Source organism: Amblyraja radiata, chromosome 47, assembly GCF_010909765.2.
Source record: "Amblyraja radiata isolate CabotCenter1 chromosome 47, sAmbRad1.1.pri, whole genome shotgun sequence".
Lineage (NCBI taxonomy): Eukaryota > Metazoa > Chordata > Chondrichthyes > Rajiformes > Rajidae > Amblyraja > Amblyraja radiata.
In genome coordinates, this window is record NC_046002.1 from 7,013,356 (window position 1) to 7,034,388 (window position 21,033).

General features: G+C 49.0%; 1 protein-coding gene across 3 annotated transcripts in view; it reads left to right on the forward strand.

Annotated features, from left to right (window-relative positions):
* The first annotated feature begins 1,361 nt into the window (after positions 1–1,361).
* The window catches only part of clk2 (CDC like kinase 2), a 35,687-nt gene continuing 16,015 nt past the window's right edge, over positions 1,362–21,033 (forward strand). For 2 of the 3 annotated variants that reach the window (XM_033015921.1, XM_033015922.1), the window contains exons 1-3: positions 1,362–1,504; positions 10,327–10,484; positions 20,722–20,962. In XM_033015921.1, the coding sequence (XP_032871812.1) occupies positions 10,327–10,484; positions 20,722–20,962 (399 nt within the window). In that variant the 5' untranslated portion in view covers positions 1,362–1,504. The remainder of the gene's footprint in view (positions 1,505–10,326; positions 10,485–20,721; positions 20,963–21,033) is intronic. The other variant, XM_033015923.1, reaches the window with a different exon arrangement.

Here is a 21,033-nt window from a genome sequence, read left to right on the forward strand (position 1 = left end):
GACATTGGCACCCATGAAGAGGGACATTGGCACCCATGAAGAGGGACATTGGCACCCATGATGATGAAGAGACATTGACACCCATGATGAAGGGACATTGGCACCCATGAAGGGACATTGGCACCCATGATGATGATGAGAGACATTGGCACCCATGATGAAGAGAGACATTGGCACCCATGATGATGAGAGACATTGGCACCCATGATGAAGAGGGACATTGGCACCCATGATGTTGAAGGGACATTGGCACCCATGATGAAGAGACATTGGCACCCATGATGAAGAGAGACATTGGCACCCATGATGAAGGGACATTGGCACCCATGATGAAGAGAGACATTGGCACCCATGATGAAGGGAGACATTGGCACCCATGAAGGGAGACATTGGCACCCATGATGATGAGAGACATTGGCACCCATGATGAAGGGACATTGGCACCCATGATGAAGAGAGACATTGGCACCCATGAAGGGAGACATTGGCACCCATGATGATGAGAGACATTGGCACCCATGAAGATACATTGGCACCCATGAAGGGAGACATTGGCACCCATGCGACCCCGGAGGCGGGAAGTTTGAATCGTCGAGTCCGTCAACGGACACCAGGGGGGAGGGGCGGTGGGCGAGGCACGACGTCAGCTGATTGACGGACGGGCGCCCAATCCGATGCGCTGGAGAGGGCGGGACCAGCGGCGAAACGTCCAACGTCATCCGACGGACGGTCGGTGTGGCCAATGGAGTGCGGGTGAGTGGGCGGGACAGTGTCTGACGGCAGCCAATGGGCGGTGCGGGCCTCCCAGGTCGATGATGGACGGGATGACTAACCAATCAGGTGCGTTAGGGTAGGCGGGTCCAGTCCGTCAACGGGAGGGGGGGTCCGATGTCAGCTGATGGACAGGAAGCCGACCAATCAGACATGGCAAAGGGGGGCGGGACATGTTGACGTCTACAGATGGGCGGGTCCAGTCCGTCAACGGGAGGGGGGGTCCGTTGTCAGCTGATGGACAGGAAGCCGACCAATCAAACATGGCAAAGGGGGGCGGGACGCGATGACGTCTGCAGATGGGCGGGTCTGGCCGCCAATCAGGTGGGAGGGAGTGGGCGGGAGCAACGTGGTGGCGTCACAGAGGGCGTGGTCAGGCTGCCGTTGGTCGCGGCGACGACGACGGAGAGGAGGGGGGGGTGGGGTCCGATGTCAGCTGATGGACAGGAAGCCGACCAATCAGACTTGGCAAAGGGGGCGGGAGATGATGGCGCGCTGATTGACGGGTCTGACCGCCAATCCGGCGGGCGGGATTGGGCGGGAGCGTCGCGTCGGCGAGTGGGCGGGAGCAGCGTGGTGGCGTCACAGAGGGCGTGGTCAGGCTGCCGTTGGTCACCCAGAGGAGCAGCGGCGGCGACGACGGAGAGAGAGAGAGAGAGAGTTTGCCGTCCGGAGGAATTCCGCCATCACGGATTTCTTGTGGGACAAGCACAGTGGGCTGGCTGCGAAGGCGGTGAGGGGGAAGCGGCCGGCGGTGCGGTTGTTGCGGGCGGGTTTTGAGGAGCGGCCGAGCGTCTGGGGGGGGGCTGCGGGGCTGCGGACGAGGAGACAAGATGGCGGCGGTGCTGCTGCTGCCGCCAAATGGCGGCCGGGCCCGGGGCCGGGGGATCGGGCCCCGTCTACACCCTTTACCCGCCGCCGGCCCTCGCCCAAAAAAACACGCTCCCCGCCCTTGTTGAGAGAGGAAGGCAAAACCGTGTGTGAAAAAAACGGGGGGGGGGGCGAATCCTAGTGGGGGAGGGGAGGAGGAGGGCGATTGCACATGCGCAGATCGCGCTGCCTGCTGGGAGTTGTAGTCCCCATTTCATAGATTCATCATGGGTGCCAATGTCTCCCTTCATCATCATGGGTGCCAATGTCTCCCTTCATGGGTGCCAATGTCTCCCTTCATCATCATGGGTGCCAATGTCTCCCTTCATGGGTGCCAATGTCTATGAATCTATGATTCAATAATTTATTTATTTATTTAGCGAATGCAAAGTCCTTTAGCCAAGCAGTTGCCTCTTGGTCTGCTGTATAATAATAATAATAATAAATTTTATTTAATGGGCGCCTTTCATACATCTCAAGGACACCTTACATAGTAATCGGAATAAAAACATATAATCGGAGTAAAACAAGTAATTAAAGACATCACAGTGACACAAATTAAAAACAGAATTCAATCCAAAAACAGAAAATCAAAAACACAGTGTGAAGGGTGTATGAAGGGTGACAAGTCCTCCTTTGAGTCTTTGTTGAGGGCATGCTTCAATGATGTGTTGCATTGTTTGCTGCTCTCCACAAGCACACCGTGGGGTTGGACTGCTGCCCCATTTGTGAAGGCTGGCCAAGCAGGGGCCACGTCCAGTCCTGAATCTATTCAGCGTCGTCCACTGCTTCCTTGGGAGATTGGTGCCAGGGACCGGTAGGGTGGGGTCTGACACCAGATGTTTATTCAATAATTCAATAATAATACAATACAATACAATTCAATTTATTGTCATTTGGACCCCTTGAGGTCCAAACGAAATTACGTAAACGAAATGACAATAATAATAATGGATGGGATTTATATAGCCCCTTTCTAATACTCAAGGCGCTTTACATCGCATTATTCCCCAACATCAGGAACAATCTTTCTGCATCTAGCCTGTCCAACCCCTTAAGAATTTTGTAAGTTTCTATAAGATCCCCCCCCTCAATCTTCTAAATTCTAGCGAGTACAAGCCGAGTCTATCCAGTCTTTCTTCATATGAAAGTCCTGCCATCCCAGGAATCAGTCTGGTGAACCTTCTCTGTACTCCCTCTATGGCAAGAATGTCTTTCCTCAGATTAGGAGACCAAAACTGTACACAATAATAATAATAATAATAATGGATGGGATTTATATAGCGCCTTTCTAATACTCAAGGCGCTTTACATCGCATTATTCATTCACTCCTCAGTCACACTCGGTGGTGGTAAGCTACTTCTGTAGCCACAGCTGCCCTGGGGCAGACTGACGGAAGCGTGGCTGCCAATCTGCGCCTACGGCCCCCCCTCCGACCACCACCAATCACTCACACACATTCACACCCAGGCAAAGGCGGGTGAAGTGTCTTGCCCAAGGACACAACGACTATGCACTCCCAAGCGGGATTCGAACCGGCCACCTTCCGGTTGCCAGCCGAACACTTAGCCCATTGTGCCATCTGCAAATTATAATAATATATTTTATTGTCATTGCACGTCAGTGCAACGAGATTTAGTGTGCAGCTCCACTGATGTACAAGAAAGGTAAATAAATACAATACATAAATAAGTAAGCTGAATTGATTGACGTGACCATCTGAGGGAGACTGTCCAAAGGGGTTGGGCGGGTGGGGGGGGGGCACTCATTAGGGCCGGTTCAGAGCCGCTATAGCTCTTGGGATAAAACTGTTCCTGAGTCTGGAGGTTCGGGCGTAGAAGGCCTTGTAATGTCTGCCGGAGGGAACTAGTTGAAACAGACCGTGGCAGGGGTGTGATGAGTCCTTATGGATGCTGAGGGCCTTCCTGAGGCACCGCGTGTGGTAGATGCCCTCCAAGGCTGGTAGCTCTGTCGAAACATAGAAAAAAGGTGCAGGAGTAGAGGCCATTCGGCCCTTCGAGCCTGCACCGCCATTCAATATGATCATTCAATTCTGCTCCTATCATAGAAACATAGAAAATGGGTGCAGGAGTAGGCCATTCGGCCCTTCGAGCCTGCACTGCCATTCAATATGATCATGGCTTAGTTACTCCAGCACTTTGTGCTCGGCGCCTGCAGTTCCTCACATCGCACACTCCCGACCGGCGGAGATGAGGAAAGACTTCTTCACCCAGAGAGTGGTGAATCTGTGGGATTCTCTGCCACAGAAGGCAGTGGAGGCCGATTCGCTGGATGTTTTCAAGAGAGTTAGATTTAGCTCTTGGGGCTAATGGAATGAGGGGATATGGGGAGAAAGCAGGAACGGGGTTACTGATTACATAGAAACAAAGACAATAGGTGCAGGAGTAGGCCATTCGGCCCTTCGAGCCTGCACCGCCATTCAATATCATGGCTGATCATCCAACTCACAATTCAATTCAATTCAATTCAATCCCATACCTGCCTTCTCTCCATACCCCCCGATCCCTTTAGCCACAAGGGCCACATCTAACTTCCTCTTAAATATAGCCAATGAACTGTGGCCTCAACTACCTTCTGTGGCAGAGAATTCGATGTTAGACCGGATGTTGACAAGAGAATTATAGACATCTGGATGTAGTAGAGTGGAAAAACTCTTAAGTGGAACATCACTCAGCACCAAAGGTTGGGAGTAACTCAGTGGTGGGGCAAAAGTAGTATCTCTGGAGAGGAGGAATGGGTTGGCGTTTCAGGTCGAGACCCTTCTTCAGACCTATTCGCTAGAATTTAGAAGATTGAGGGGGGATCTTATAGAAACTTACAAAATTCTTAAGGGTTTGGACAGGAGTAGGCCATTCGGCCCGTCACCCATTCCTTCTCTCCAGAGATGCTGCCTGTCCCGCTGAGTTACTCCAGCATTTTGTGTCTATCTTTGGTGTAAACCAGTATCAGCAGTTCCTTGTGTAGGAAACAATTGCAGGTGCTGTTTTTAAATCGAGGGTAGACACAAATTGCTGGAGCATCACTGGAGAGAAGGAATAGGTGACGTTTCTAACTCATCTAACTCATTGGGGACTTGGAGTCCTTGCTTTCTCCCTCCTTCCCCTCCCCTTCCCAGCTCTCCCACAGCCCACTGTCTCTGCCTCTTCCTTTTTTCTTCCTGACCCCCCCCCCCCCCCTGAAAAACCTTTAAGTGGAGCATCACTCAGCACCAAAGGTTGGAGTAACTCAGTGGTGGGACAAAAGCAGTATCTCTGGAGAGGGGGAATTTCCTTGATCAACGTCTGCTTTGATCTGAAGATAGACACAAAATGCTGGAGTTACTCAGCGGGACAGGCAGCATCCCTGGGGAGAAGGAACAGGTGGTGTTTTGTGTAGAGCCTCTGCTTCAGACTGAGTCAAGTCAAGTCACTTTTATTTCTATAGCACATTTAAAAAACAACTCTCGTTCACCAAAGTGCTTTACATTGGTGGAGGTACTAACGTTATACAACAGTGGTTCATTGATTAAGTGCATACATAAATACATACATATAGCCCTCCCTCAGAGGACGTCAAGAAAGCAAAGATGAGTTTTAAGTCTAGACTTAAAAGAGTCGATGGAGGGGGCAGTTCTGATGGGAAGAGGGATGCTGTTCCACAGTCTAGGAACTGCAACCGCAAAGGCGCGGTCGCCCCTGAGCTTATGCCTAGATGTTCAGTAACCCCAAGTCGACCGATCTGAGGGACCTGGAGGTGGTGTGGTGGGTAAGCAGACGTTTGATGTAGGTGGGGGCAAGACCCAGATGGGGTCTTGGGCCAAAACGTCACCTGTTCCTTCTATCCAATATGCTGTCTGTCCTCCTGAGTTGCTATAGCATTTTGTGTCTATATTTGGTGTAAACCTGCATTTGCAGTTCAATCCTGCATATGTTGACAAGAGTAGATGGACACAAAATACTGAAAATAGAGATCTCTGGAGAGGAATGTGCGATGGAAGAAGGGTCTTTAGAATGGTTGAGGGATAGGTAACAACGAGGCATACGAACAGTAAAATTATTCAGGACCGTGAAACTGATCGGAGATCTAGAGTGGGGGAGGGACGGAGACGGAGGGAAAGTAAGTGTTACTTTAAGTTGGGGAAATCAATCTTAATACTGCTGGGTTGTAAGCTGCCTAAGGTCCGAAATATGAGGTGCTGTTCTTCCAATTTTTGTTGAGAAGAGAGGCGGAGGAAGCTTGTAGCCCCATGTACCGGAGAGTGTGTGTGTGCTGTTATGTGTTGACAAGCAGAGCAACCCAGTTTACAGAAGGAAACATCCACAGATACGGGAAATCCCAAAATAGAAAAACAAAGTTTTTAAATGCTCTATTTTGGGAGGAGGTGGTTGATTGAGGCAGGCACCATAACAACATTTAAAAGACACTTGGTTACAGGTATTGGAAAGGTTCAGAAGGATGACGGCCAAATGTCATCCAGCTTAGATGAATGGTCAGCATGGAAGATTGGGCCGAAGGGCCTGTTTCCCTGCTGTGTGGCGGAACATTCAGCAAGGCAGACGGCAGCTGTGGCGAGGTAAAACAAAGGAGAGGGAAGAAGGGTCTTGACACGAAACGTCGCCCATTCCTTCTCTCCAGAGATGCTGCCTGTCCCGTTACTGCCTGTGAGTTACTCCAGCTTTTTGTGTCTATCTTCGGGAAAACAAATAATGTTTGAGGAGGTACAGAAACTGGAGAAAACACAGTGTTGGAGTAAGTCAGTGGGTTAGGGAGCATTTGAAAGGTGGTGTTTTGTGTTGGAACCCTCCTTCAGACTATTTGTGGGGGGGCAGGAGGAGGAAGAGGGGAAGGACTAGACGGGACAGGCAGATGGTTGGACAGATGTTCGGCAAAATAGTTGCCACGTGTTCACTTGGTTCTGTTGATGCAAATGGGGCATCGACGGCACCACTGTCTCCCCATCTCCCCAGGCCCGCAACCTTGGCGTGATCTTTGATTGCACCCTCTCCCTTGAGCCTCACATCTGCCATGTCATTAAAACCTCCTTCTTTCACCTCCGCAACATCGCCAAAATCAGACCCTCTCTCACACCTCCCGCTGCTGAAAGACTCATCCATGCCTTCATCTCCTCCCGACTGGACTACTGCAACTCACTTCTCCTTGGCATCAGCTCCACCTACATCAACCGACTTCAACTGGTCCAGAACGCAGCCGCCCGACTCATCACCCACACCAAATCCTGGCATCACATCACTCCAGTCGTCAAACAACTTCACTGGCTTCCCATCTCCCACCGGATCACCTACGAAATCCTGGTCCTCACCTACAAAGCCCTCTACCATCTGGCCCCCCCATATCTCACTGACCTCTCCCCCTACCTGAAGAAGGGTTTCGGCCCGAAACGTCGCCTATTTCCTTCGCTCCATAGATGCTGCTGCACCCGCTGAGTTTCCCCAGCAATTTTGTGTACCTTCTCCCCCTACCAACCCTCACGGTCCCTCAGATCCACCTCAGCCGGTCTCCTCTCCATCCACAAATCCAACCTCCGCAGTTTTGGGGACAGAGCCTTCTCCAGGGCAGCTCCCAGGCTCTGGAACTCCCTCCCCCAGCTGATCCGCAATTCCGTGTCCCTCACTATCTTCCAGACCCGCCTCAAGACCCATCTCTTCACCTCTGCCTATCCTTAGCTCCACGTCCCCCTCCATTTTCATCTGTGCTTGAATTGCCTCATATTGTGTTTTGAATTGAATTCTGTCTTTAATATGTGTACTAGTCATGTCTCTACTATTTATTTCATTCCGCTTACATGTTTTTCCTCTACTTGCTAAATTTTTGTAAGGTGTCCTTGAGACTCTTGAAAGGCGCCCATAAATAAAATTTATTATTATTATTATTATTTGACGTTATTGGAACATGCAGCTGAGAACTAATGTTGATGTGTTGGAGAACTTCCTGTCTCCTTTCAAATTAGCCGTGCTTCTCTGATGGCAGGCAGTACATTACTTCATTGGCACTTCCTTTTGTGGTGAAGATAGTTTGTCTTTGACAGTACGCATCTTTCACATTGATCTGATTCTGCAATGTTTCCCATCTCCGGAACAGCAACATTAGTTTAGGATGTTATTGGGACTTGCATTCTGTCTGTCTATATCTTGGTATTGAATCTGCTTCTGGGATCTCCTTGGGAGATACTGTGACCCCCCCCCCCCCCCCCCCCCCCCCCGTGATGTCTCCTCACCTCTGGACACAAACATCTCTGCATCGAGCCCAATCTTAATTTTGCATGTTTGAATAAGAGTTCTTTTCATTCTTCCGAGGGAATTTAGACAGAATTTTCAACAGTTCCAATTTTCATCCTGCCACAACCAGAGAGAACCACAAACGTTATTCCCTTATCATGTATCTATACACTGCAAATGGCTCAAATGTAATCATGTATTGTCTTTCTGCTTGCTGGAGAGCACGCAACAAAAACTTTTCACTGCACCTCAGCACACGTGACAATAAACATTCCCAGGAATCATTCAGGCAAGCCTTTGCTGAGCTCCCTCCATGACAAGTGTATCTGATAAGTACAGAGACCAAAACAGTTGTGCTGCTGTTCTGTACTAGTGTGAGACATATTTACCTCGTTGGTTTAGAGATACAGCGCGGAAGCAGGCCCTTCGGCCCACCGGGTCCGTACCGACCAGCGATCCCTGCACATTAACGTTACCCTACACACATTAGGGTCAATTTTTGCATTTATACCAAGCCAAATAACCTACAAGCCTGTATGTCTTTGGAGTGTGGGCGGAAAGCAAATATCACGGAGAGAACCCACGTGGTCATGGGGAGAACATACAAACTCCGTACAGACAAGCACCTGTAGTGTTAAACCTGGGTCTCTGACGCTGTAAGGCGGCAACTCTAGCGTTGTGCCACCGTATTGCTCCTGCATCCAAAACCTCTTGTTTTAAAAACATCATTTGCCACTTTAATTACTTGCACTTGTAGGCTGCACCCCTTGACCATTGCACAGGATCAGCCAGATTCCAAATCTATTTAACGTTTAGGGAGGAGGGAGAGATAGATCAGCCATGATTGAATGGCGAGGTAGACTTAATGGTCCGAATGGTCTAATTCTACTCCTATTCCATACGGCCATTTAAATAATGCTTTGTGTTCTGGTTTCCTTGTGAAGTGGACATCTTCATGTCGGTCTGTGATATTAGCTCATCTGCCACACGCTTGCCCACTCTCAACTTGTCCTAAGTCATCTTGAAGTTTCTATGCATCACCCTCAAACCCCCACTCGGTTTATTGTTTTAAAAAAAAGATATACGCGCTGGAGTAACTCAGCAGGTAGACAAAAATGCTGGAGAAACTCAGCGGGTGAGGCAGCATCTGTGGAGCGAAGGAATAGGTGGCGTTTCGGGTCGAGACCCAGAAGGGTCTCGACCTGAAACGTCACCTATCCCTTTGCTCCACAGATGCTGCCTCACTCGCTGAGTTTCCAGAGGGGTCTCGACCTGAAACGTCACCTATTCCTTCGCTCCATAGATGCTGCCTCACCCGTTGAGTTTCACCAGCATTTTTGTCTACCTTCGATTTTCCAGCATCTGCAGTTCCTTCTTAAACAACGGAGTAACTCAGAAGGTCAGGCAGCATTTCTGTGAAATATGGATAGGTGACATTTAGGTTCGGGACCCTTCAAATGGGATTCAAATGTCGCCTATCCAAAGGGACCTAACCCGAAACATCACCTATTCAGAGATGCTGCCGGACCTGCTGAGTTACTCCAGAACTTTGTGTCTATTTTTTTAAAGAAATAATACATTTGGTTCCTTCATCCAAATCATGTAAATGTTTTTCAAATGGTTGTGGACTCAACACTGATCCCTGCGTTACCCCACGAGTCACCGCCTGCCACCCGGAAAAGATCCTTTATTTCCTGCTATTTCCCCTTCAGCTACTAGTTATCAATTTGTGCCAATGGATTAACCATAAATGTTCTTATTGGCACATCAGCACCTTCTGCCCTGGCATTCGTATTGTTCCTGTCGGTTCTGGAAACCACCCAACCACGGTGAATTGAGCGTCATGGACCCTCCCTTTCTTGTAAAGCCACTTGATTATTTATAGAAATTCCTCATTGCAACTTACCAGTAGAGTCAATAGACAATAGGTGCAGGAGTAGGCCATTCGGCCCTTCGAGCCAGCACCGCCATTCAATGTGATCATGGCTGATCATCCCCAATCAGTTCCTGCCTTCTCCCCATATCCCCTGACTCCGTTATTTTTAAGAGCCCTATCTAGCTCTTTAAGAGCCCTATCTAATCGTACAGGACCAAAGCAGGCCCTTTGGCCCAAGTTGTGCATGCTGACCAACATGCCCCATCTAAGCTAGTTCTTAGCCAATTGACCCATATCCCGCTAAACCTTTACTGTCCATGTACCTGTCCAAATGTCTTATTGTCGTAATACACAGGTTGTGGGAAGTACTTGAAGTACTTTAGACAATAGGTGCAGGAGTAGGCCATTCGGGCCCTTTGATCCAGCACCGCCATTCAATGTGATCTTGGCTGATTGAAGATTGGATCAGGAGGATGTAATTTAGCAGCTTGCTCGCTCTCCGTGAGTTGGCCACGATGCGGCTCTGCTCCGCTCTGCTGCCTGAACTACAATGACCCCTCTTTTTTTTCCAGATGCCTCGTTTGAGGCGGTACCGCTCATCAGACCGAGAGAGCCGGGAGAGTTACCACGACCGTTACCGGCGAAGCAGGCGGGGCAGGCGGAGGTCACGGTCGAGGAGCAGCGACCGGGACAGGCGGCACAGGAACGAGAGTTACATGAGGTCCAGAAGGTTGGTGCCTTTTCCTGCCTGTTTAAACCTTCAGCTTGAATCACTGCTCTCTCTATCACTCCAGTGGAACTAGAATTTGAGTTTAGGAGCAAGGAGGTCCTACTGCAGTTGTACAGCGCCCTGGTGAGATCGCACCTGGAGTATTGTGTACAGTGTCCATCCTCATCCTAACTTGAGGATGGACATTCTTGCCATATAGGAAGTGCAGCATAGGTTCACCAGGTTAATTCCCGGGATGGCGGGACAGACATTTTATGAAAGAATGGGTCGACTGGGCTTGCATTCACTGGAATTTAGAAGGATGAGAGGGCACCTTATAGAAACATATAAAATTCTTATAAGATTGGACAGGTTGGATGCAGGAAAAATGTTCCTGATGTTGTGGGAATCCAGAACCAGGGGGTCACAGTTTTAAGAATAAGGGGTAGGTCATTTAGGACTGAGTTGAGAAAAAACTTTTTCACCCAGAGAGTTGTGAATCTGTGGAAGTCTCTGCCACGGCAGGCAGTGGAGGCCAATTCACTGGATGTTTTAAAGAGAGAGTTGGATTTAGCTCTTGGGGCAAAAGGAATCAAGGGTTATGGGGAAGAAGCAGGAACGGGGTACTGATTTTAGATGATCAGCCGTGATCATATTGAATGCCTGATCAAATGGTGCTGGCTCAAAGGGCCGAGTGGCCTACTCCTGCACCTATTGTCTATGTTTCTCTGAAGAGCTGGCGGATGACCCAGAAGAGTAACTCACTTGGGTTCAATCGATATTATGCCATGGAGAGACCTTTCAGCCCACCAAGTCCTTGCTGACCATCAATACTAGTGCTAACTAGGTTATTCTCCCCACATTTCCGTCAATTACCCCCCAAGAACTTTGCCTCACAGACTGCACAGATAATTATACTACTAAGCTGCATATTTTACCAACATGGAAGAAATCATCTGGTTGGGGGGGGGGGGGGGGGGTTGCATTCAAACTTCAGTCAGAACGCAAAGTGCCAGAGAAACTCGGTGGCTGAGGCAACACCTCTGGAGGATGTGGATAGGCGACACTTTGGGTCTGGGCCCTTCTTCACACCCAACTGTAAATGTCACCCATCTACGTCATTCAGAGAGAGCCTGTCTGCCCCGCTGAGTTCCACCAGCACTTTCTCTTCTACGCCAGGCTCCAGCATCTGCAGTTTCTTGCATAGAAACATAGAAAATAGGTGCAGGAGTAGGTGCAATTCGGCCCTTCGAGCCTGCACTGCCATTCAATATGATCATGGCTGATCATCCAACTCAGTATCCTGTACCTGCCTTCTCTCCATACCCCCTGATCCCTTTAGGCACAAGGGCCACATCTAACTCCCTCTTAAATATAGCCTCTGTGGCAGAGAATTCCACAGATTCACCACTCTCTGTGTGAAAAAGAAAATTCTTATCCCGGTCCTAAAAGACTTCCCCCTTATCCTCAAACTGTGACCCCTTGTTCTGGACTTCCCCAACATCGGGAACAATCTAACTGCATCTTGCATCTTCACACAGACAGCACTAGATGTCAGGGTTGAACCAAAAATGCGAAGTACGTCACCAAAAGATTTTTAGGTGCAGTGGGTCATGGCTCGGGATCTCTCGTTAATGGTCTCTCATTTGGATTGCCGATCTCCATCCTGGTCAGCTGCTGGGTTGCCTGGTAGTCGTTTTGACCTGCTGCGGCAGGCACTGACTGCTTTGGACGTGATTTAGCTTTGAAGCCCGTGAACCCTGGCCAGGGTGGACCGTCACTGCATGCCCATATCCCATCTCGGAGTAGCCAAGCATGGTCGGACAGTGTGTGCCTCTCCACAGAGCCTCGTCGGTGACTGAGCCAGTTGTGCCAGCACATCCCCACCGACCAAGATCACCTCCAGTTTAGATTCCATTTGGAATATTTTGGAGAACCAAGAACCAAGAAGAGAAGGGCAGGGATCTATGAAATGTGTAACTTGGCCGCCCAAGTTAACATATGAGTCAGTCACTTGCCTTCAGGCAAGTAGTTACCGGTTAGACCTGTCTGTTGCTTTTTTAGTAAATGAGTGCTCAACATTGTCAAACCGATTTGAAACTGTAGAAACAATCGACTGTCCACAGGCAGTTTGCATGCATGGCCCGATCCTAATGCTGCGTGGGACTTAATACTGCGTTGAGTCCGTGTAGATCATTCCCCATGGGTCAGTACATTCACCTGTCATGCCTATTCGCTGCATTGAATTGGCCGAGGCAGGGAGAAGAGGCAGGCAGGACAGTGGTGCAGATGCTCGATTAGTTGCCTCGTAGCTCCAGAGACTTAGGTTCGATTCTGCCCTCAGGATGCTGTCTGTGTGGAGTTTGCACGTTTAGTTTAGCGATACAGCGCGGAAACAGGCCCTTCGGCCCGCCGAGTCCGCACGGCCAGCGACCCGCGCACATTTGCAATACCCTACGCACACTAGGGACAATAGACAACAGGTGCAGGAGTAGGCCATTCGGCCCTTCAAGCCAGCACCACCATTCACTGTGATCATGGCTGATCATCCACATTCAGTACCCCGTTCCTTTGCCTTCTCACCATATCCCCCGACTCCGCAGTCTTTAAGAGCTCTATCTAAATTTTACATTTACACCAAGCCAATTAACCTGCAAACCTGTGCGTCTTTGGAGCGTGGGAGGAAACCGAAGATCTCAGAGAAATCCCAAGCAGGTCACGGGGAGAACGTACAAACTCCATACAGACAACACCTGTAATCAGGATCAAACCCGGATCTCTGGCGCAGTAAGGCAGCAACTCTACCCGCTACACCATCGTTCTGGTGGGTTTCCTCCGGGTAAGCTTCCCAAATGTAGCTGCTTCCCAACCAGGCCGGATGCTGCACTGACCTTTGCTGCTTTGGTCATTTTAAATCATTGAAAAAGCAATGTTTCAACTATTGATTAATTTAAGGTAGATAAAAATACTGGAGGTACTCAGCGGGTGAGGCAGCATCTGTGGAGCGAAGGAATAGGTGACGTTTCGTGTCGACCCTTCTTTAGACTTGATTAATTTATTAGTTTAAAGATAAAATGATTAATTTAGAGATGTTCGAACAATGAACATTTTCACCAAGAGAGTGGTTGGAATCTGAAATGTACTTCTGTAGTGGGTGGTGGAGGCACAGATTCTCACAACATTTAAATATCTCAACAAGCACTTTCCCATTGATCGATCTGAAGATGAAGCATAGAAACAGGCCCTTCGGCCCAACGAGTCCATGCTGACCATCAATCGCCCGTTTACATTAGTTCTTTGTTATTCCACTTTCTCATCCACTCCCTGCAAACAAGGGGGAGTTTACAGAGGGCCAATTAACCTACAAAACCCGCACATTTCTGGGATGTGGGAGGAAACCCCACAGGGAGCACGTACAGACTCTGTTTCTATGCTATATAACTCTCACTATAATATACAGTGATCTCTAGCCGAGGAAAATCAATGGGTTGGAAATCTGAAATCAAGTAAGACCACATTTGGAGTATTGCGTACAGTTTTGGTCTCCTAATTTGAGGAAGGACATCCTTGTGATTGAGGCAGTGCAGCGTAGGTTCACGAGATTGATCCCTGGGATGGCGGGACTGTCATATGAGGTAAGATTGAAAAGACTAGGCTTGTATTCACTGGAGTTTAGAAGGATGAGGGGGGGATCTTCTAGAAACATGTAAAATTATAAAAGGACTGGACAAGCTAGATGCAGGAAAAATGTTACCAATGTTGGGCGAGTCCAGAATCAGGGGCCACAGTCTTAGAATTAAGGGGAGGCTATTTAGGACTGAGGCGAGAAAAAAACATTTTCACCCAAAGAGTTGTGAATTTGTGGAATTCCCTGCCACAGAGGGCAGTGGAGGCCAAATCACTGGATGGACTTAAGAGAGAGTTAGATAAGAGCTCTAGGGGCTAGTGGAATCAAGGGATATGGGGAGAAGGCAGGCACGGGTTATTGATTGGGGACGATCAGCCATGATCACAATGAATGGCGGTGCTGGCTCGAAGGGCCGAATGGCCTCCTCCTGCACCTATTTTCTATGTAAATGGCAAATGCTAATAACTCTGGAGGTCAAACAGCATTTGTGGAGAGGAACGGACCTCCTTCCACAAATCTCCAGAGTTCACAGCATTTTCTGTTTTGAATCCTAATACAGTCTGGCTGTGCCTGTACATTGATTGCTGATATTTTTTATTCCCCTTATTCATAATTTTAAGTGCATATAATCTGATTTTCTTTTGCGTGCCAATGCTTTTATGGAAACAAACATATGTCCCTGAAAGTTAGAGCTCACAACTGCAACGCTGGTCTATTTGTCCTTTGAATACTCCTCCTGTGTTCTTCCTAGTCACACAGCACGAAAACAGACCCTTCGGCCCAATTTGCTCATGACTACCAAGACGCCCCTTCGACACTAGTCCCACCTGCCTGCATTTGGCCCATGTCCCTCTAAACCTATCCATGTACCTGTCCAAAGGCTGCCCACCTCAACTTACGACAGATGGCACAATGGGCTAAGTGTTCGACTGGCGACCGGAAGGTGGCCGGTTCGAATCCCGCTAGGAGTGCATACTGTCGTTGTGTCCTTGGGCAAGACACTTCACCCACCTTTGCCTGTGTGTGAATGTGTGTGAGTGATTGGTGGTGGTCGGAGGGGCCGTAGGCGCAGATTGGCAGCCACGCTTCCGTCAGTCTGCCCCAGGGCAGCTGTGGCTACAGAAGTAGCTTACCACCACCGAGTGTGACTGAGGAGTGAATGAATAATGCGATGTAAAGCGCCTTGAGTATTAGAAAGGCGCTATATAAATCCCATCCATTATTATTATTATTATTATTGTGTACAGTTTTGGTCTCCTAATCTGAGGAAAGACATTCTTGCCATAGAGGGAGTACAGAGAAGGTTCACCAGACTGATTCCTGGGATGGCAGGACTTTCATATGAAGAAAGACTGGATAGACTCGGCTTGTACTCGCTAGAATTTAGAAGATTGAGGGGGGGGATCTTATAGAAACTTACAAAATTCTTAAGGGGTTGGACAGGCTAGATGCAGGAAGATTGTTCCTGATGTTGGGGAATAATGCGATGTAAAGCGCCTTGAGTATTAGAAAGGCGCTATATAAATCCCATCCATTATTATTATTGTCATTTCGTCATTTCGTTTACGTCATTTCGTTTGGACCTCAAAATCCCATCCATTATTATATCATTATTATAACTCTTTCTCTGTGTTGCCCCTCAGGTTGCAATTTCCCCTTAAACCTTTATACATTGGTTCTTGATTTCCCTACTCTGGATAAAAGACTCTGCATTTACTCAATCTATTCCCCTCATGATCCAAAGCGCCTCTATAAGATCACTCCTCATCCTCCTGCGCTCCAATGCTAACCAGCCTCTCCATATAGATCAGGCCCTCATGACCTGGCAACATCCTTGTAAATCCTCCCCCCCACTCTTTCCAGCTTAACAACTAGCAGGTTGACAAAACACAGTGCTCCAAATGTACACAAAAAAAGCTGGAAAAACTCAGCGGAGCGAAGGAAATAGGCAACGTTTCGGCCCGAAACGTTGCCTATTTCCTTCGCTCCATAGATGCTGCTGCACCCGCTGAGTTTCCCCAGCTTTTTTGTGTACCTTCGATTTTCCAGCATCTGCAGCTCCTTCTTAAACACAGTGCTCCAGATGTTTTAAGAAGGAACTGCAGATGCTGGAAAATTGAAGGTAGACAAAAATGCTGGAGGAACTCAGCGGGTTGAGGCAGCATCTATGGAACGAAGGAAATAGGCAATGTTTTGGATCGAAATTCCACAGATTCACCACTTTCTGTGTGAAAAATGCTTTTCTCATCTCGGTCCTAAAAGACTTCCCCTTTATCCTTAAACTGTGACCCCTTGTTATGGACTTCCATCAACCTTTCATTGCCCAACCGATCAAGATCCTGCTGCCATTTTCGCCATCCACCATACCACCCACTCAAGCGTCCTCTACGTACTTACTAATCATGCATTCTCATCCAAGTCGTTGTTATAAACACAAACAGCAGTGGGGCCCAGCACCGATCCCCGAGGCATACCACTAGTCACAAGCCTCCAGTCAGAAAAACAACTTTCCACCATCACCCTCTGCTTCCTTCGATTAAAGCCAATTCTCTTTCCAGTCGGTTAACTCTCTCTAGATCCCATGCGATCTAACCTTCCAGAGCAGCCTAACACGTGGAAACCTTATGGAATGCCTTTCTGAAGCATGTATAGACAACGTATACAACTTTACCCTCTGACTGTTTTTGGTTACTTTATTAAAAAACACAATTATTTCATGTACTAGAGGTCAGGACAACCTGTGTTTCAAATCCCTGGGTAATGAGACAGGGGGGGTGGGGGGGATACAAATAACCACCAGCCCCCCGACACCCCACAATTAGGCGCAGCCTTGTCAAGGCCCAGCTTTACCCCAAACACCTACAATCCAAAGGTACACAAAAAAGCTGGAGAAACTCAGCGGGTGCAGCAGCATCTATGGAGCGACGGAAAAAGGCAACGTTTCGAGCCGAAACCCTTCTTCAGAAGAAGATACTGTGTCTGGGGCTGTGTCTGAAGAAAGGGTTTCGGCCCGAAACGTTGCCTTTTTCAAGTCTGAAGAAGGGCTTCGGCCCGAAACGTTGCCTTTTTCCTTCACTGCTGCACCCGCTGAGTTTCTCCAGCTTTTTTGTGTACCTTCGACTTTCCAGCATCTGCACAGTTCCTTCTTAAACACCTACAATCCTAAAGTGGCCGCAGTTCAGCACAGTAGCTCAACGGTTGAGTTGCTGCCCTACAGCGCAAGGGACCCAGGTTTGATCCTGACTGCAGCTATTGTCTATGCAGAGTCTGTACGTTCTCCCTGTGACCGTGTGGGTTTTCTCCGGGTGCTCCGGTTTCCTCCCGCACTCCAAAGATGTGCGGACTTGCAGGTTAATTGGCTTCGGTCAATTGCTCCTTGTGCGTAGGGCGTTAAAACTGGGATAGCATAGAACTGTGTGAGCGGGTGATCGATGGTCGGCGTGGGCCCGCTGGGCGGAAGGACCCGTTTCCGTGCTGTATCTCTAAACTAAACTAAGGTGCGAGATTCTCAAAGCTCAAAATGCATCTCTGCCCTTCGCCTGCGGTGAGGCTGCAGATTGTTGGTTGCGGTGTTGTGTTGAGGGAGTCTTGCTGCAAGGTCAGGGCTGACAGCACCCGGTGCGGTTGTGTGGAGAGAGAGAGAGAGAGAGAGAGATGCTGTAGCTCGTTGCTATGAAATGTCTGGAATGCAAACTAGGTCTGGCGCTGTGGCCTGGAGAGCAGAATCGGAGGGGATGGGTACAGACACTGCAGAGGATAAAACAAGCCGGCACCCTTGCTTCCAGAGCCTTGCTGGGTTCTCGGTTTAGCCGGGCCAACAGGCAAAACCGATAGACTCCCCCAACATCGGTAACATGTTTCCTGCCTCTAGAGGCAGGAAACATGTTACCGATGTTGGGGGAGTCCAGAACCAGCTGCCACACACACACAGTTTAAGAATAAGGAGCAAGCCATTTGGAACGGAGACGGTTTAGAGGAAACACTTTTTCTCACACAGAGAGTTGTGAGTCTGTGGAATTCTCTGCCTCAGAGGGCGGTGGAGGCCGGTTCTCTGGATGCTTTCAAGAGAGAGCTAGATAGGGCTCTTAAAAATTATCTATCTTTCTTAAAGCTCAAAAAATGAAGGGGTACAACAAATGTGATAAGATATATGTGGTGTGTACTACTGTAACTTATTGCACTTCTCAAAAAAATTCAATAAATAAATAGGTATCGGAGTCGGGATACGGGGAGAAGGCAGGAACGGGGTACTGATTGGGGATGGTCACATTGAATGGCGGTGCTGGCTCGAAGGGCCAAATGGCCACCTCCTGCACCTATTGTCTATCGTCTATAACCGAGGCCACGGCCTCCTGAGGAGGAGTGGAACGGTACCTGAACGAGACACCGGTCAGTCTTGGGAGTCGGCTTTGGGAACGAGGGGGGAGTTTGGGGGGTACAAAGCTGAGCCTTAACAAGGCAGTGGTGAACTGGTTGGGGGGGGGGGGGGTGTTGCCAGGGGAGCTCATTGACGGGCCTGTCCCACCTAGGATTTTTTATTTTTTCGGTGACTTACTGGCAAATGTCATAGTCGCATAGCAGGTGGCCGAAAATTGTCAACGTGTTGAAAGTCCAGAGAAGGTACGGCTCTTTGGGAGACTACTCACGGGGTGACGCCTGTATGGTCGTGAGTAGTCGCCCAAAGACAATAGACAATAGGTGCAGGAGTAGGCCGTCCGGCCCTTCGAGCCAGCACCGCCATTCAATGTGATCATGCCTTCTCCCCATATCCCCTAATGCCCCTGTCCCACTTAGGAAATCTCTGGAGACTTTGCGCCCCACCCAAGGTTTCCGTGCGGTTCCCGGAGGTTGCCGTTAGTGGAAGCAGGTAGGGAGACTGACAAAAACCTCCGGGAACCGCACGGAAACCTTGGGTGGGGCGCAAAGTCTCCAGAGGTTTCCGTTCCGGTTTCCTAAGTGGGACAGGGGCATGACTCTGCCATCTTTAAGAGCCCTATCTAGTTCTCTCTTGAAGAGGGAGTTAGATGTGGCCCTTGTGGCTAAAGGGATCAGGGGGTATGGAGAGAAGGCAGGTACGGGATACTGAGTTGGATGATCAGCCATGATCATATTGAATGGCGGTGCAGGCTCGAAGGGCCGAATGGCCTACTCCTGCACCTATTTTCTATGTATCTATGAAAGCATCCAGAGAACCTGCCTCCACCGACCGCCCTCTGAGGCAGAGAATTCCACAGACTCGTCACACACACTCAAGGGTCAGACGCACACAAAGAGTGAAGATAGACACAAAAAAAGCTGGAGTAAAGGCCCTGTCCCACGATGCGAGTTTAACCAAGAGCTCTCCCGAGTTTAAAAAAAAATCAAACTCGTGGTAAGTACGTAGAATGTACGTCGGAGCACGTGAATGTCTTATAGTGGCTCGTAATGTTAACGGCAGGTACTCGGGGAAACGCAGAAACTCGTGAAGTTTTTTCAACAGTGCGAAAAATTTACAAGAGTTAAAAAAAATACTCTTGGGTGAAGTACCACTAGTTTGATTATTTTTTTAAAACTCTGGAGAGCTCTTGGGTGAACTCGCATCGTGGGACAGGGGCTTTACATCAGTGAGACAGGCAGCATCTCTGGAGAGATGGAATGGATGACGCCACTCCTTCGACACTCTCTGTGAGAAAAAGTGTTTCCTCATCCCCGTTCTAAATGGCTTACCCCTTATTCTTAAACTGTGTGTGTGTGGCCCCTGGTTCTGGACTCCCCCAACATCGGGAACATGTTTCCTGCCTCTAACATGTCCAAGCCCTTAACAACCTTATTATTATCTAAATGGTGGCCGACTAGGAAAAGGGGAGATGCAGCGAGACCTGGGTGTCATGGTACACCAGTCATTGAAAGTGGGCATGCAGGTGCAGCAGGCAGTGAAGAAAGCGAATGGTATGTTAGCTTTCATAGCAAAAGGATTTGAGTATAGGAGCAGGGAGGTTCTACTGCAGTTGTACAGGGTCTTGGTGAGACCACACCTGGAGTATTGCGTACAGTTTTGGTCTCCAAATCTGAGGAAGGACATTATTGCCATAGAGGGAGTGCAGAGAAGGTTCACCAGACTGATTCCTGGGTTGTCAGGACTGTCTTATGAAGAAAGACTGGATAGACTTGGTTTATACTCTCTAGAATTTAGGAGATTGAGAGGGGATCTTATAGAAACTTACAAAATTCTTAAGGGGTTGGACAGGCTAGATGCAGGAAGATTGCTCCCGATGTTGGGGAAGTCCAGGACAAGGGGTCACAGCTTAAGGATAAGGGGGAAATCCTTTAAAACCGAGATGAGAAGATCTTTTTACACACAGAAGGTGGTGAATCTCTGGAACTCCCTGCCACAGAGGGTAGTCGAGGCCAGTTCATTGGCTATATTTAAGAGGGAGTTAGATGTGGCCCTTGTGGCTAAGGGGATCAGAGGGTATGGAGAGAAGGCAGGTACGGGATACTGAGTTGGATGATCAGCCATGATCATATTGAATGGCGGTGCAGGCTTGAAGGGCCGAATGGCCTACTCCTGCACCTAATTTCTATGTTTCTATGTTATCTGTTTCAACCATTGTGTGACTCCTGACGCCCTGTTCTTCCCCCTCCCCGCAGCATCGGCGACTGCTCGTGCGACAGGCGACTGTACAACGAGAGGAGGTTCTGCGATGCGTACCGGGGCAACTACAGCCGGGACCAGGGCGACGGCTACCACCCGCCGGAGTACTGCGCGCGCAACTCCTACGACTACCGGCGCTCGCACGAACGCGGCAGGAGCTACAGGAGTCGGAAGAGCAGCAGACGTAAGCACAAACGACGGCGCCATCGAAGCAGGTCATATAGCCGCTCCTCCTCGGTGAGTATTTCCTCCTTCTACTTAGTATATCAGTGTCTTTTTGTTCTTACAGCCTCAAGCAATTGGGTAAG